General features: G+C 43.5%; 1 protein-coding gene across 1 annotated transcript; it reads left to right on the forward strand.

The window, feature by feature from the left end:
- Positions 1 to 6,255: 6,255 nt before the first annotated feature.
- On the forward strand, positions 6,256 to 15,220 carry LOC120760327 (ribosyldihydronicotinamide dehydrogenase [quinone]-like). The gene is made up of 7 exons (XM_040080404.2): positions 6,256 to 6,364; positions 6,516 to 6,568; positions 7,659 to 7,823; positions 8,698 to 8,828; positions 9,794 to 9,907; positions 11,251 to 11,343; positions 12,258 to 15,220. Exons 2-7 carry the CDS (start codon positions 6,562 to 6,564, stop codon positions 12,429 to 12,431), a joined length of 684 nt encoding a protein of 227 aa, XP_039936338.1. The 5' UTR covers positions 6,256 to 6,364; positions 6,516 to 6,561; the 3' UTR covers positions 12,432 to 15,220.
- The last annotated feature ends 1,801 nt before the right edge of the window (positions 15,221 to 17,021 follow it).

The following is a 17,021-nucleotide window of genomic DNA, read 5'->3' on the forward strand; positions in this document are numbered from 1 at the left end:
CCCCAGAGCAACATTTAAAAGAAAAAAAAAGAAAAAAGAAAAAAAAAAGTATGCATATAGCCGTATGACTAATGCTCCTTACTGCCTGGGACAGACCTTTCTGACTTTCTGAGCCATACACAGGTCTTTGCCAATTCTTTCGAGCAGACCAAGCTAGAAGCAACCCAAAGTACAGGGGCACACTGAGTTGTGTGAATTTCAGTTCATATTATCAGAACAAATTTAATATTTCTCAAACCAGAACTCCCAAAGCACTAAGCATAAGCAAATCGTTGCATTAACAACAACTTGTATGAATATGTAATTTTGCATCTCTCTAACCTCCACTCAGTCAATTGACAAAACCTTTTATTGGTCATTCTGTAATACTGTACCGTTCTGCCCTTCAGGGCAGCTTACCAAGCTGGGTTCTGCACGAGCACTGGAAAAGCACCTCCTTGTGTGGGAACAGCTTCCTCCTTTCCCTGCATGGGGAGGAGGCACGTATGGGTACTGGTTTACATTTCTGTCAAGATTACCCTTCCACACCCCTGGCATCCCGAGAGGGCAGGAGTAGCTATCAGATATTGTAACACTCCAGCCCTGCAAAGGCTTACATTGAATACGAATGTTACAAACTTAGTATTTATCCAAGGGAATCACAGCCATGAGCAGCCCGTGGTAGTGCTCAGACCCTGACCCGGAGGGAGCTAAGAGGTTGGGATGCAAGCAGTCATTTTCCACCAACCAAACCCCAGCTGCTCCCCAGAACAGTCCCTTTGCTGGCTGCAGCCTGTACGGGGTCCACTGACAGAGAGAGAAGAGCCAACAGGGACATCCCAGCAAGGAGACTTCGGACACAGGAGTCACAGGGCCACAGAAAGACAGATCACCTTCAGCTAGCCAACCGCAATGCAAAAGCAAGTAATATCGGGAATATGTCTTGAATCATCTGCTTCCCCAACCATTTTGGTACATCCCAAGGGGACAGCTACCAACAGGCCTCCACTCCCATACACAGAAGCTGGCACATATCTTTCCCCAAGTGTGCACGTGCTGATTATTTTATTTTTCCCCTTCTATATTATGGCCCAATGATTAAGACTGGAATTGAAACCCCGTCTCCCTGGAGAGAATTTTATCGCAGGTTTCACACTTCAGGGCGCCTCAGGCACCGAGCCCCACGAAACTGTGAAGGAGCGGGAGGTGAGGACAGGAGGAAGGCCGGGCACCTCCGCGCTGCAGAGGCTCCCACCCGCGGAAGAGCTGAGGCGGCAGCAGCAGCAGCAGCTTTTGCGCAGCGCGGCTGTGGCCTGCTGGCTGGCCCTGGTAGCGCAGGGAGAGGTTTGGATCCCAGCTCTGGCTCCAGGGATTTTCCCTGTGTTTCGCGCTACACAATCATTACCTATAAAATTCCAGGTCAAATCCTAAGTCAGAAACTTTTCCCCGGGTGGACTTTGAGCATAACAGATCGGACAACACACAGTTTAAAGGGCTGAAGTTTTGCTCATAGGCAGATTGGAGGTGGTTGTGTCTTTTTGTCGAGTCTCCCTGAGTCTCTAAGCATCAATTCGCCTATCCATCAAACATAAATCATTACTCTTGGTTTGTTTCAAGTACTATGGTGGCAATATCTGTTCTATGAGTGAACTGTTAAAAGTATAAGTGAAACCAAAGATTCTTTATCTGACATACAAAATAGACGAAGAAAGGATGGTGGAAGTAACAAAAGAGCTGCTCAGCAGAGCCACACCTGGCAAACACAAGAAAGATTTTGATTAATTCCCTATTTGTTTTGCAACTACCCGCGCAAGGGAGCAAACACGCTGTAGGGGGGTGGAGCTGCTGCTCCGCCCTGCTCGAGGAGTTTAAAGCATTTCACGAAGCCATTCTCGGCTCTCCAGCACCCCCAGCTGGGCTTCGGCAGGGCAAGCGCCATCCTGGCCATGCTGTCACTCCCAACAGGCTCTATGAGCTGGCGTTAAGGCACTAAAGACAATGAAACGTTGCTTTGCTCCTACTGAAGCTTTAGAGAGTCTGGGTTTGGCAGAAATTTAGAGGGGCATCCCCCCAGAATTATGTCCTCTGCAGAACGTTGTTCTTTTGGACTCTGGCGAGGTAGCTGGATTTGTTTAGAAGCCGGTTGTCTTTGAGCTCCTCACTATTTCCAATGCCAGGTTGTTATTCTCGAGCCTGGGCGGGACACTGTGTGTTAAAACAATTTTCCTTTGATGATTCTTTTACCAGGATGGCTAGTGCTCAGCTCACGGGATGTTCCAGTACAGGACTTGATCCCATATCATGGCTTGATTCCAAGTCAATGAAAGGCTTCGACAGAAAGCAATCACCAAGTTACTGCCATGCATATGTCCCATAACGAAGTGCCAGGATGAGGTCATGGCACACTGAACAAGTGGGTGCTCCCTCTTCATTTCCCTGGCTTTTCTCCCCATGGGGTTTGCAGGTGCACAGAGTGACGTGTCAGCAGAGGCTTCAGACCAGTACTCTGACATGCGAGAGGAACCTGTAAAAATTCTTTTGGAAAGATTATCTAAAATTAGTTGCTTCTGAAAGACATGATGTCACACATGTCACTGGACTCACGAGAGGCAGCACCTTATTTATGTTCTGCTGCCTGTCTTGGGCTGATCAGCTGCATAGGATTGTTAACCCCCACCACAACAGATTCAGCCAGTAGCTGGGCTCTTTTCCAGCATCATTTCTCAAATCTAAAGAAGCAGCATCTTGAATATGAAAACAGAATGCCAATATGATGTATGGTCTTTTCTCCATAATAGACAAATGCAAATCTTACATTAGGGATAGAAAGCAATTTTTGATGTGCAATGACTATTGAAATAGGTCTCTCAAGTTCTTGTTTCACCTAAGGGAGGAACTATTAGCACAGAAAATCTTCTTAGTCCCTTCTTCACCTCTCTCCTGAAAAAACCCACAATCCTTAAAACTGTCTTTCGAACTCGTGTTCAGAGCCAGATAGGTAGAGCTGTAGAATATCAGCAGATTTTAAAATACTTTCTCAGAAAACTATGCTCAGATGTATTCAAGTTTTTTAATATTATAGCTAATGCACTGCCATTCTCAGTTCAAATACTCCATAAAGTACCTTGCCCTGAAATTAAACTGCTTATTTATTGCCTCCTTAGTACCTGTTAATACTAATTCCACTCTGTACTTACATTAAATATTCCACAAGTAGTTGAGGGAGATTGTAGACACTTCCTATTGCTTTTTGCTGTCACAAATGGGGCAAAGAAAGACAGCCCCATTTCGCAAAAATTCTCAGTATTCAGATGCAAAGACCAATCCTAGATATGCTGTGCTTTACAGACAAAGACTGAATTCATAGTCAGATTTGAAACTTCAGCCTCTCTTCAAAAGAGCATCTCAGGCCAGACTCTGCAATCAAAAATTACAGAAGGGATTAAAAATTTGAAAGCAGCAAATTTGTATTTGCCTGAACTAGTCCTCTTACATCCTGGCAAAATCTACTAGCAGATGCTGCAATTCGGTTTCAAACTGATAAAAGGCTTAGATATATATTTAATTTATGTTCTTTCATAGTGTTAAATGTTTAACATCACAAAGTTTAAAAATAAGCTAAACAACTGATAAGAGATGTTTTCTGGGACACTATCCCTGTTCCTGGTTTGCTTTTGATTTAGAGACTGTATTACATACAGGCTTGTTAACCCCAGAGGTTACCATTTTCAATTTCTGCTACTTGTTACCATACAGACAGGCTGAGAAGAAAACAGGCCACAGTGGGAGGCTCTTAGTCACACAGTCCTCCTGCTTCCTTCCTTCCTGTTGCACAAGCCCATCAACTTTTCTGCTCTAAGGAGAAAGATCAATACAAGAGTGACTGTCATCTTTATTGCATGGCAAAACAAGCCTAGGAATGGCTACGGTATAATTGTGACACGAATGGGGGTAGAGACCTATTTTCTGATGGATATTATTTCTCAGTTTCTCCTTTTTTCTTCCTTTTCAGGGCAGAACCACGGTACTCACTGCTCAGAACTGTTCCCCCAGCGGCTGCGTTCTCTGCAGAAGTCACAGAAAACTGATCTTAAATAGGATTTATCTCACTCTAATGGTTTATTATCATCGTTTTTCCTTGCTGTTTGTTAGCACTGGCAACAAAGGTTCTTAAAACATTTCGTCTGGTTCAGAATTTACTTTAGGCATTAAATGCTCGTCCTCGGCGGAGGCTTCACTTCTGCTGTAAAGGTAAACCCTCGCACTGGGCGCTAGAGGGCACAACAAATATCCTTTGGATACCTTAAAACCTTGATACACTGCTACAGAGACTGAACAATGTGTACGATAAACTTTGTATCAATCCTAGGAAAAGGCTTAAGAATAGCTAAAGTCGTTCCTGCGCGGTTATATTCTAATGTATTTCATTTATTCTAATTAATTTTTTTCTAAGATAGATGACCATACCTTGCACTCTGACCCACAGTATGTGATTTGTATGAAGAAAATTCACACATACACAATATTAGCATTTCCACACGAATTTATACAACAGCTATTTTGCGTCACAACGTTGTGTGCTGTGTAATCTGATAAAGTGGGAGGGGGAAACTTTTATCTAGTTCAATTGCTGGAGAAATCAATCAATCTCAGTGCTGCATGTGTTTGTACTTTACAGTGGAACCTATAATGGCTTTGATTGTGTTTATGACTCAACTCATTGTTGGCTGGAAGCAACAAACCTGGTTGTTTCAGAGTAGTTTGGATGGAAGTGCTGAGCTCTCCTCTTCTGGATCCAATGGCAGTGGGAAGGGTTCAAAGCTGCACCAGGGCAGGTTCATGCTGGACATTAGGAAGTATTTCTTTACTGATCATTCAGTGTTGTTTCCCTCTAATCCTCCCCAAGGGATTTAGTAACAAGAACCTGGGTTACCTTCACCTTCTGCACTGGGTCACTGCAGCACCCAGCTGCTGTTGCATGTTCAAAGTCTCAGCAATTCTTGACATAAAGACTGGAGCGTTCCTATTCCAAGGTCATCCCAGTACCTAAGTAATAAAATGATTCTTGCTTTCTCTCTTTTCCTTCCCCAAAACATACATTATGTTTCTGCAATGAAACCGCTTCAACAAAAACTAATAGTGTACCACTCCAGAACAAACAACTTGCAATTTGATGTGGGTTCTTTAAGAATGGGTGTTTGGTTTCCCTCAAGCTGAAGACAGAATTAAATCCCACTCACAAACTTTCTGAGTAAGTGGAACAATAAGCAAATACTGCAGCTGGGGGGGGGGGGAAAAAAAAAAATCCACCCTCCTCTTCTATGTGTCCAATGCCTGCCCCAAGAAAATCAATAGGAAATCAAGTTTCTTCAAGTTTATTGATTAGATTTTCAGAGAATAAAATTCATTCATCTTCTTTAGTAGGTTTAGGGCTACAATTCAAGAGCAAAAGTATCTTAGATACCACTAAGGAAGTGTACCTATATATCTGAAGAATAGTATTTAAGCTACAAACCTGTGCCAAATTCCTCCAAATAGGTACGTAGTTCATAGAGCAGAAGGGTTGTTTCAAACTTCTATGAGAACCAAGACCAGCACAGTGCTCTGAATGATGCTCAGGAGGTTAGACAGGTGAAAGGCATTTTTAGTCTCTGTGAACCTTAAGGATGCTTATAGGAGACAAACCAACCTGATTGGCCTCACTTATAAAATAAAGGGCTTTGAGCTGACTGTCACCACAAAGGAGTAAAATCTTCTACTTATGACAGATAATTCCACACAGTTATCAGCTCAACACTCCATAGCAGTCAAAAAAGCACAAATTTTACATCAGGAGCAATTGGGACCACAGATCAGGAAATCATCAGACTACTGGGTGTATCCAAGGCAGGTCCACAGTGTGAAAACCATGCATAGAGCTGGTTCCCTCGCGTCAAGAAATGATACAGCAAAACTGGAAAGGGGCAGAGAAGAGCACTAGGAAGGATTGAAAGTAGAGGGCAGTTTCTGAACACAGATCGCGGCCGAAGAACAGGAAAGAGGTGATTCAGCCGGCACACGCTGCAAGCCCACGAAATCACCGGCGGACAGGGGGTAGAGCACAGACTGACCCTGCACTGCCACTCACGGTACAAGAACTACAACTGTGGGGGGTGAAATGAAACCAGATGCAGAGGTGGAAAACACGCCGCAGCCGTGGCTGCGGGCGGCGCCGATCCCGATCCCGCCCCGCGTTGGAGCTGCCCCAGGGCCGGCCCGGCTGGGCGGCTGGGAAGAGTTGGATTCGATGATCCTTGTAAGTCCTTTCCAGCTCAGGATATTCAGTGATTTTGTGAAGGGCCGCTCCCAGCCCCGCCGCAGAGGTGCTCCAGGCCCCGAGGAGCAGGTAAAGGGCAGCCCGGCTGGCGCTGGGGCCGGGGCGCCGGGGCTGCTCCGAAGCCGCTTTCCAGAGGGCGGCGCGGGACCGGGAGCGGCGCGATTCTCCCCGCACCTGTTCTGATGTTTCTCACCAGCACATCTCTCACTTGAGTTCTCAGGCAGTACCAGATTATCAAGAGAGAAGCTCCCCAGCGCTCCCCAGCAATGGCAGGTAAGAGCAAATGCGGGTGAAAATGCTGCTCGCTCCGAGGTGGGCGCTGGGCACCTCAGGGACGGGGCTTCTCTGCCGTGTAGAGTTGGGACACTGAGGTCTTACTTTTCCAAACGACTGAAATTACCTCAGTAAATGATGCCTTGGAAAACTCCAGTCTCTCCAGACCCTGTGCCCAAGTGCCCCCAGCTCCACCAAAATGGAAACAAGCCATCCTTTTTTGCAAAATTAAACTGAGCACCTTGGGGAGCTTGTCCATCTCCAGGCACTCCTTAGAGGTCCCCGTTTGCTGGGAGGTGGCAGGAACAGCAAAGAGGCAACTGCTCCTTATATTCCATGATAACATGTATACAGGAGTTTAGAAAGTTTGTAAACATGTTGAATTTATGACAGCATTTGACCTACAAGTTTTAACAGTCTTTTTTTGCATAGCTCTTGTTTCATAGACACTATGTGCACCCTGGTGAAATAATTATCCCTTATCATTTAGGTTAAAAATGAGCTGATGTTTCATCAAATATTCAGCTCAGCTTCTACTAGTTCTCCCTGACACTGTAAACTTGCCTGTCACTCCACAGTTGTTGCTCTGAGGTGAAGCTGTGTCGCAGAGAAACTGACCTCAGGAGTTGCCTGAATTTTTGTCTTGGCAGTCAGGAACTAGGAGCTACATGTTTTGCAGACTCTAATTTTCAATTATCCCGAAAAATTTTGCTCTCCAATTATTTCTAAACACCAGCTACAAAATATTTCCTCTTTTCTTATTGACTCAAGAGAAGGGACAGTGTTTTGCTGATGTCGGGCAGTGTGACCAGCTATGGAACACCCTCTCTGTCCACTGAGTTCCACCTAGGAAAGCCCAGTGTAGCACAGAATTGCTGGGCAGGGCACATGCAGCCATCAGTGCCTCAGGAGTCACTCACTGCTGCAGAGCAGGAGTCAAGTGCTGCCACTGCCACTCTGCTTTCGCTGGTTTTGTGCCCTTGGGAAAAGACACTACAGAAAGAGCGAGGAACAAGCCCCAGCTCTACAAACTCTCCTGCATCTGCCTCCTAGATTCCAAATGGTCTCCTGGTTTTCCTTTTGCCTCCAGGGAAAAAGGTCCTGATAGTCTATGCACATCAAGAGCCCAAGTCCTTCAATGGATCTTTGTTGAAGATTGCTGTGGAAGAACTGACCAAGCAGGGCTGCAGTGTCACCGTGTCGGATCTGTACGCCATGCAGTTTGAGCCCAGAGCAACAAGAAATGACATTGTTGGTGAGACCAGCCAAAATATAGCTTTTTCAGAAACCAGGGACTTGTAATCCCCCTATCAGGTATCAGAAGGCTGAAAAAGGTCTCCTTGAAATCTTCCCCATGCTGAACAACCCCAACTCTCAGTCTGGTTTGATGGGAGAGGTGCTCCAGCCCTCAGATCATCAAGAGATTAATAAGAAACTTATTTCATTAATAAGAAGCTTTTTCATGACCAGACATCTGCATTTCTAAAAGTCCACTCCTGAGCATGAACTTTGTATCACAGTGAGATTACTGACAGGAAAATCACATTAGCATGTGTCCATAATCACTCTCCAAAGTCCATTTCTCCTTGGGGAGGAAATGCATTCGGATACCATTCTGGGACTTGCTGTAGTTCAGTTCATGAGGCTACAACTGCCCCTGTCCTCTGCTAGAGACTGATGATCTGCTAGTGGAATCGGGAGAGCTGGCCAACACTGCTTCCCCACCCCTTGGTCAGTTTCCCAGTTCCTGAGGCTGGAAAGCAGTTCCATGGTGCTTGCAAGAGCATGATGGCCTCAGTAAACCCTAAGGCAGAGGCAGAACAATTAACAACATTCTGGTAAATCTTCCACCTGCATACCCAGAGTCCTGAGGCAAGCTTAGGTCCTCATATTGCACTTCCTGCTTGCTACAGCAAGGTGGAGGTTTAGAACTCTGTGATTCTGCATTCTTCTCCATTTTAAAATCAAGTCACTGTCAGCTGTGATGATGCTGAATATCCAACAAAAACAAGAAAGTAGGAGAAATGGAAAGCAGTATCTCAGTTTAGAACTGTAAATGGCAAGCTGCATTCAACCCTTATCTGGCACTAGGACAGGGGCAAGGAATGACTGCTCACTTCTACCCGCAGGTCACCTGCACAACTCAGAAGCGTTCAATTATGCTGTGGAAACCTGGGAAGCCTTCAAGAGAGGAGGTTTGTCCAAAGACCTGGTTGAAGAGCAGAAGAAGGTGCAAGAAGCAGACTTGCTGATTTTTCAGGTCATTATTTTGAACAGAATTCAGTTGTGATGCTCACTTAGATGCCCTAGGTAATGGTGCAGTAAAAACTACAGATCAGTAGTACAATTGCCAGGGTCATTATTACAGCCAACCCAGTAACTGAGTAGCACAAAGACGCAGGTGGAAACAGCAACCCCAGGAGCTCCCCAACACTGGGCCAAACCTCCTGATGGATGCACAAAGACATATGTGACCATGGATGTCAGGCAGGTTGGCAGAAAGCAGAGCAGGGATTGTTTTCTGGGCAAGGAGCTGGGGGCAGCCAGCAAAGTCAGGGAATTGGGCTTTCCCAAGTAGACTGTTGTCATTTGTTGCTGAGTTGCAGAAGCAGTACTGGCAATTGCTAATGGATTTTTACAGCCCATTACAGTCTATTCTCCACTATGTCTATTCTCTGTCCCCTGTGTCTACAAATCCCAATGAACTGTGATGAGAAATAGTAGCCTTACATTTCTTTGTGTCCCTGTTGGTCTTAGACATTGCTTGATGGCAGGATGTCATCAGGTTTTGAAAATAAGTCAGGATCCTGTGGCATTTGTCAGCAGACTGTCAGATCAGAACTGATCACCAGATGTCAGTCCTGCTAATAAGATATTAGTCTCTTTTGCAATTCAGCCATAGGAGACATGATTCTGTACAGTCTTAAATCTGAATTAAATGGCACCCTCCTACTTCATCCTATTCCACCTTTAACCTGGATGGAAGCCCTCAATGCAGCATGGTGTTGATGTGCTGTAGATGCTCAGCTCTGGCCCTGAGGTTACCTCAAACAGGGAGCACTTCAGTTCCTTTTGCCAGGCATAGTTACTGCCTCTCCTGACAGAGAGCTGGAAGAGGGCAAGTACAGGATCTGGGCGGGTTCAGAGGACAGGATTGTCCCATAGACCAGGCCGAAGGGTGGCCCAGACTCTCTGTGCTGACCAGGTAATTTTCTCTTTGCCTAGTTTCCCTTGTTTTGGTTCAACATGCCTGCGATCCTGAAGGGCTGGATGGACAGAGTCTTGGTCCGAGGCTTTGCTTATGATTCTTCAAAGGTTTATGATGCTGGTTTGCTGCAGGTATGTTTTTGGAATTGTTTTACTAAGGTCAAGGCTTGCACCTTGTTCTGTGGGACCTTGTTCATTCTTTTCCTTTATAGTTGTTTAAAGCTCTCACTTTACTCTGCACTGAAGTAATGTTTTGTTAACAGGTTGAGTGATTTTCTGGGTTGTTCACATTATCTGGAGGGTAACAAAATAGGGAGACTGCAGCATTTCCTGAAGATTTAAGTGAATTCCTAGAGATCTTTATTGGCCTACTGTGTGGGCTTTATCCTTTATTAGGAGTGTCAGAGTGCCCTGTGGTAGCATACAGCTTGTAAACAGTTTAAATCAATCCATTTCCTGTTACTACAGTGTTCCCACCACTATAGGACTGCTCTTATCTGTAATGACTGACACACTAGGTGTCAAAGTCCTCTTCTGGGATTAGATATCAAAAGCTGGAGTTGAACCATAAAACTTAATCAGAAATCTGAAATACTCAGAGTATGAACCTCTGTCACAACTGTCTACTTTGAACCTTTTCCTCTCTGTAGCTTTTAATTTGGTAAGAGCAGTATCTCTCAATATCAATTCATACATTTTTAATTCCCCACAGCACTGGGAATATCCCTCGAAAATTCTGGCCCACTATCTCTGATAGGTTTTATTTGGTAACAAACGCTGCATCAAAAAACAATCAATATTGGTTTCCCATTTCTTTCACTGCACGTTAATCTCTGTTAGTTCTGATGTTCTTAACAATTTCAAACATTTCAGTTTCTTTAAATTTCAGAAATGGCTGTCTCACTGACAAAAACAGGGATAATCCCAAATGATCACAGCTGCATATAGAGTACAGGCTGAAGACATTTGGGATACTGCACCAGAAAAATGTTAGTTCGATTACAGAAGCTAAAACTGAGATGAGAGAAGCTGAGCACATGGCTAATACCATAGTCACAGGAGCAGAAAAACCATGGCTAAGCAAGCCCAAGTTTGAAGGGAGACTTTAGCAAAAAATTTCTGCAGTCAGAGAGGACAGGAATAAACATTTTCACAGTAACAAAGGGCTTTCCAGCCACAGTTTTCCAAATGGTGCATAAGGAAGAACAAGGATCAGCCCTCCTTCACACAAGGGTGTCAGACACATAATTTGTGTTCTTTTTAATCTATCTCTGCCCAAAGCCCAGACATTTAGTCTGTTGATGTAATGACTTCAATCTTTGCCTCAGAACTGCTAATCCTTGGAAAATCTGGGAAGGAGGAGGACACATCCATCCTCTAGAAATTTATGTCCAGGTTCCCCCAAATATTTTTTGAACTATTCTGCCACTCTTCTTTAAACATGTCTAACTCAAGCATGACTTTCCTAATTCTAGAACAAGTTATCCTTGCTTTCTTTCACCACGGGAGGAAGTAAAGAGAAGTATGCAATCAGAGGTGATATTCGCTATCTCCTATGGCCCATGCAGGTATAATATATGAATATTTGGTTACTGTTTGTTTTAATTTTTACTATCCCAGCTATTTATAAACAATTGATTTATTGATTATTTTATACAAAACATAGTAAGAAATAATTAAGTTGCCTCTCCAAGCATCTGCAGGTTATAAACTGGGCCCTAAAATCCTGAGATTACTTCAAAAGTCCATAGAATTTTAAAGTTGTTTTGTCCCCCTTCCTCCAGCTTGGAATCTGGGGAAAGTTTCTGCTGTCAGCTTTTCCAGTATCTCTGGTGTTACAGGATTTCCTTTAGCTCTAGCATGCAGGATTTCTGTTCCCCATGGTTATCCAAATCATGTAGGATGCATGGTCTCCGCCCTGTTACCAGCTCCTTACCCCTGATGAGCTGTCCAGCTGCACAGCTCACAAGTAAATGTGACAAAACCATGAAACACAACTCTAAATTCAGAAACACACAGAGGGAAAATGGCAAGCTGAGCTTCCACAAGCACTAGCCTTCAAGCAGGATCATATGGCTAAGCCGGAGGCAAAAGCTTAAAAAACAAACAAACAAACAAACAAAAAAAAAAAAAAAAAAAAAAAAAAAAAAAAAAAAAAAAAAAAAAAACACAAAGCCAGTATGGAATTAGATGTGAAACATGCTGCAATTCAGGAACAATCTGAGGAGGTTCAACCGGGACAATGAACTTTAGACTGTCCCTTATCATTGCAAATTGAACAGCATAAAGCATCCAAAGAGGACAGTTCTGTGTGTTTAACAGCATTTACTTCCCTTCTCCAGACAAATGCACAGATTTGGAGAACCTGACTGATATTGGGTCACAGAAACAGAACAGATTTCAATCTTCCATGTTCCTCAAATGAAAGTAAAAGAGTAAATACTTCCTGAGGCATTTCTTTCTTTCTTTCTTTTGCATCCAGCATGGAATCATGCACTTCTGTGGTGTCAAAGTCCTTGAACCTCACATCTGTTATGCTCCAGAGAATGTCTCTGAGGACAAGAGGAAGGAGATGCTGACTGCCTGGACCCAGCGTCTGAAGACTCTTTGGAAGGAGGAGCCCATAGACTGCTCCCCTGAGTGGTATTTCAAGTAGTGTTCAGGTGCAAGACTACAGAGAGAAGATTTTTTTTTTTCTCTCCATTCTTTTTAATGTTCTGTCTAAAATACCTGGACACTAATCTCCTAATTCAAAACTATTTTAAGAATCTTGAATACTACATCTAGCAGTTCAACTGACAACACAGCATTTATTTTCACTGATTCCTGAGGGATTCCCTTCAAGGATGGGTACAAAACCCTTTGTGTTGTTCTCCTTGCTCACATAAACAGGGTCATCCTGCCTCCTTGTGGTTGATAACACACGTGATGTTTCATGGCAAATTATACCATTGCTGCTTGTCAAACAGTTAATGGCCAAGTTTATTTTAACACTCTTTTTTACAAGTTACCACTTTTTTTCCCTTTACCAGGGAATAGGTTGCCCATACCAAATTTGTCATTTAACAGCCACTTGTCATTGGTTGTGGGAGCTCCAAGCTGCCTTAAAGCTATGAAACCAGATTATAAGTAGTGTTGCAAAAGGTTGTACAGTTGCAAAGTGACTTAAACAGCCATAAAGCCTCGTAGGCAGCCTTAGGCTTTTAGCCATATTTACAAAGTAATGTTAAAACCATAACAGATACCAGAAAAGGGAAAAATATTTGCAAATTTAATATATTGGTATGCGCATTAATTGCCTTCTTTTGTAGACTACACCTTCCATTTTTAAGGTATGCAGCTTCCTAAAATCAAAGGGACTTCTCTATTTTGATTACCCTTTGTAAAGACAAAATAGAATCCTGGTTTTTTCCTACCCTCTCACATCAGTCACATGTTCCAGTTTGCTCCCATATGAAGTGAAGGGCCGCATGCAGCAAAGACATTTCCCAGGAAGCAAAGCTGCTCCGACCTGTTGCCGATGTCTGCTATGTGAGCCAAAGTTTTCAGGTTCCACAAGGGTGCGGCTGTTGCAATGCTTTGCAAGCCATCAGCTGTGCAGTGCCAGTGGGTGTTGAGCCAAGAGTTATTGTCCTTGTCCTGATGTGCTTCCAGTGCATGCTGTGCAGGGCAGTGTGCTGGGCTGCACGCGTGTCCTGACACGTGCCTTTCCAAAATTTGGGAGAATTTTAGAAAATATAGAAAAGCAGAGACTTGTCTGAGGTTAGTAAGGAGAGAGAAAAGAAGTGGCAGTATTACTTTCCTAGCAGCACTGGAAATGTTACAGCCATTTGGAACTAAAGAAAAATTGTCTTTCTAAATCACATTATGCTAAAAGTCGAATGTCACCCCGGCAAACCAGCACTGATTTCAGGAGAATGAAACTAGAATTAGATGAGTAACTTGTAGCTGCACTTCCAGCTAGGGAGAAGGGTATAAAGGAACATTCCACTCCCATTTAGTCTGGGGATTCGTTTTTTGTTGCTGGTGGTCCTCCTCTCACACAGATGTCTAGGCAATGCCCTGATCATTTTCTATGACAATTTTTTTCCAGAAATCATGACTGTATTTCTTTTATTTGATGTTCTGAAATGGCAGGTCAAACATGCTTACAACTCCAGAACAATAGAGGAAAACAAACAGATACCCATCTGAACTATGTTACCAAGCAGCCTCACAGCCCAGAGAAACCAAGAGTGATGTCTTGCAGTAAGGTGTCTTCAATCCAGGTTTCAAAAAACATGACATTTAAAGTCAGGTATAGTTCATTCTGTAGTTTAATATTGGGTTCCTGAAGCAACATCACGGAGGTGAGCTGCTTGCTTGCAGAGCAATATACTTTGTCATAGACTATTGTCAAAAGTTTGTGCTGAGGAGAGAAACAACCAATAAATAATACCATGCACAATGCAACTACTACTTCTTTCTTTTCTTTTCTTTTTTCTTTTCTTTTCTTTTCTTTTCTTTTCTTTTCTTTTTTTTTTGATGTCGGGTCTGTCTTTTTTTCGGGTGGGCGGTTTCGTTTTGTTGCTTTTATTGCTTGTTGTTTGTTGGTGGTTCGTTTATGGTCTGTGTGTCTTTGCGATTCTCTTCTCTTCTCTTCTCTTCTCTTCTCTTCTCTTCTCTTCTCTTCTCTTCTCTTCTCTTCTCTTCTCTTCTCTTCTCTTCTCTTTTATATTCTTTCTCTTCTCTTTATCTTCTTTTTTATTTATCTTTTCTCTCTTTCCTTTTCTTGAAAAATCCTACTGTGTTATTAGATATCTTAAAGTCTAAAGAGGCTATATTCTACAGAAGAGATGCAAAGAATTTAAGCTGACACTCAAGTCAGTGCTGAAAAATTCTCCCATCATTCTAAGAATATTAAAACACTCAGTTTTCATGCAGCTTGAATACATGGGAATTCTGATACGTTTGAAAAACTCAGCAAGGTAACAAAAGATCAGCTTCTTCCCTAGGACTGTGGAGTCAAAATACCCCATAGCTGTTTCTGAATTGCTCTTGATGAAATGAGAAAGCATTTTGTTGACATCCAACTGTTGACATCCAACGGGAGAACTGTTGTAGTGTGTTAATTTGGTTTATATTGTATTTCATTTTTATACTGGGTTTTGTAATTGTTTCTTCTGTACTCCCCTGTGCCCCTGGAAAATGTATCATCTCGAGGTTTCTCCCTGCTCCTTTTCCCTGCCCATTCTCCCACACTGGAATGTAATCCAACTCTGTTCCACTCCCACCTTGTCCCTGACTGGGTAGGGGCCTGTCCCTGCCTCTAGCCCCTTCCCCCTGGGTAAAAGCCCTGGGAGGAGAGGGGGAGCCCTCTCTTCTACCAGGGAACGGGGACCAGACGGAGCTCCAGATTCTGGAGGGGCAGGACCCCAAAATAAAGCCCTGATCCCCCCTGGACAATGAGCAGACTCTTTCCTTTTGCCATCAACGGATGCCTGCTCTCTCTAAACGAGAACATTTGCAGCCTCTGGGTAGCTTTTACCCTGGAAGGAAGATTCTTTCTGAAGTGGTTTCTCTCTCAAGCTAGCCAAAATGGAGCACGGGCTCTGAGAGAGAGAGAGAGCCCCTACAGAGAATAAACCAGCTTGTCCACATAACAGATCACCAAAACTGCAAATACGGTTGTATCCCAGTGAGACATACAGAGCAAAGGTGGTTCTTCACTGGAATTCAGTAAGAATCCAAGAGACATCCTCACAATATACTCTACGCATATGTCCTTGTGTTTCTGCCATCTGTTGCTAGGCCACAGCTCAGCATCTATGGGAAATGCCAGATAGTGGTCTTTTGAACTTAACTGCAGTGAAAGTTTGTGGCTGCAGTCAGTCACCAACCACAGTGGTTCCCAAAGCCCTTGGAGCCTCCCATTCTGCATTCACACTGCCCAGGGGGATGCAGCCCTTCTCCACAAGCACCAACTCTGTTTATTGTTGCAGTTTTTCACACCTCAGCTCTCTGAGGGCTCAAAGAAATACCACATGAGTTTGAGTGCACAGATGATGCAAAACTAGCAAAGATCACAGCTACTTTCTCTAAAATCACCTCTACAGCACAATATCTTCATGGCTGTTGGACAGCCGGGTGATCAATCAGACCAGATAATGTTTTACTTTTAGATTAAAAGGTAGATTACAGAAAGATTATAGACAAGTATCTCCTTAGAGTTTTGCCCACTGGTGATCCCACTCCCCAGAGTTCTGGATGGGGTATAGAGCCCAGAATTAACATTCCAGCATTGAGTCATCTCCAGAGCTGAAAACCTCCTTTGTGAGAAAACACTCATCCTTACTGGGACAGGCAGAGTGTTAAGCCAGGGACAGCCAGAGAATGATTATGCTCAGGTCTCTACAGAACTTGCAATTCATCAGAGAAATGGAGAGGCAAAAGTCTCTAAAGAGATACCTGACTACAGGAGGGGAAGAAGGAGACTTAAAAATTAAACCTTTGTTGGCAAAGCTTACTGCTACAGTACAGCCCTTAAAGGCAATACCATGAAAACAGATACAAAGTCACCTTCCCATTACAGCACAAGCTTTCTGTCATTGGATTTTTAGTTAAGATTAAGAAATGAGGTAACCATTCCAGGCAGCCTTGGTCTAGTACGGTGGAGACTTGACGCTTTTCATTCATCAGTCCCTACAATTTTTCCAATGGTGCAATAAAACCTGCAAATTTCACACACAGTCGTTTTCATCCTGCTGGCAAAAACCCCCAGCTACATGTCAAAGGTGTGACCTCTAAGCACATGCAAATAGATGCCAATATCGCCCTTTCTTTGCCTAGTACATGCAGGCAAAAACACACTGAATGAGACTTAAACCTTCCAAACCAAGCAATTCTTATATATTTAGTCATCTCTCTTCCTGCCTTCAGCCCCACAAATAATGCAAAGCTCAAAATTAGAAAAACCAGACCAAAAGAAAGCTCAGAAACGAAATGTTATCAAAAGCTTCCTGTAATGTTTGGGATTTCAGGAGACGACCAAAACTGCACAATTAACCTACCAGAGACATCACATCTGTATTTGCATTTGCTTTATTTAGCTGGCAAATATCCCAGACTCTCAGGACTGCAGAGTCAATAATGCTCTGCTTGCATAATGTTCACAGCGTGGATGGACACAAAATTGCTGCATTCAAACTACAGTGAGCACAGTGTGGCAATTCAGCATTTGGTCCTGAGTCTCCTCTTTACAAGAAGG

The sequence above is a fragment of the Hirundo rustica genome, chromosome 1 (genome assembly GCF_015227805.2).
Source record: "Hirundo rustica isolate bHirRus1 chromosome 1, bHirRus1.pri.v3, whole genome shotgun sequence".
Lineage (NCBI taxonomy): Eukaryota > Metazoa > Chordata > Aves > Passeriformes > Hirundinidae > Hirundo > Hirundo rustica.

Bases quoted from the DNA above. Each gene is read 5' to 3' on its own strand.
- LOC120760327 (XM_040080404.2), top strand. The intron at 7,824-8,697 runs GTGAGACCAGCC...TTCTACCCGCAG, and splicing joins AACAAGAAATGACATTGTTG to GTCACCTGCACAACTCAGAA. The intron at 9,908-11,250 runs GTATGTTTTTGG...TCCTAATTCTAG, and splicing joins ATGATGCTGGTTTGCTGCAG to AACAAGTTATCCTTGCTTTC.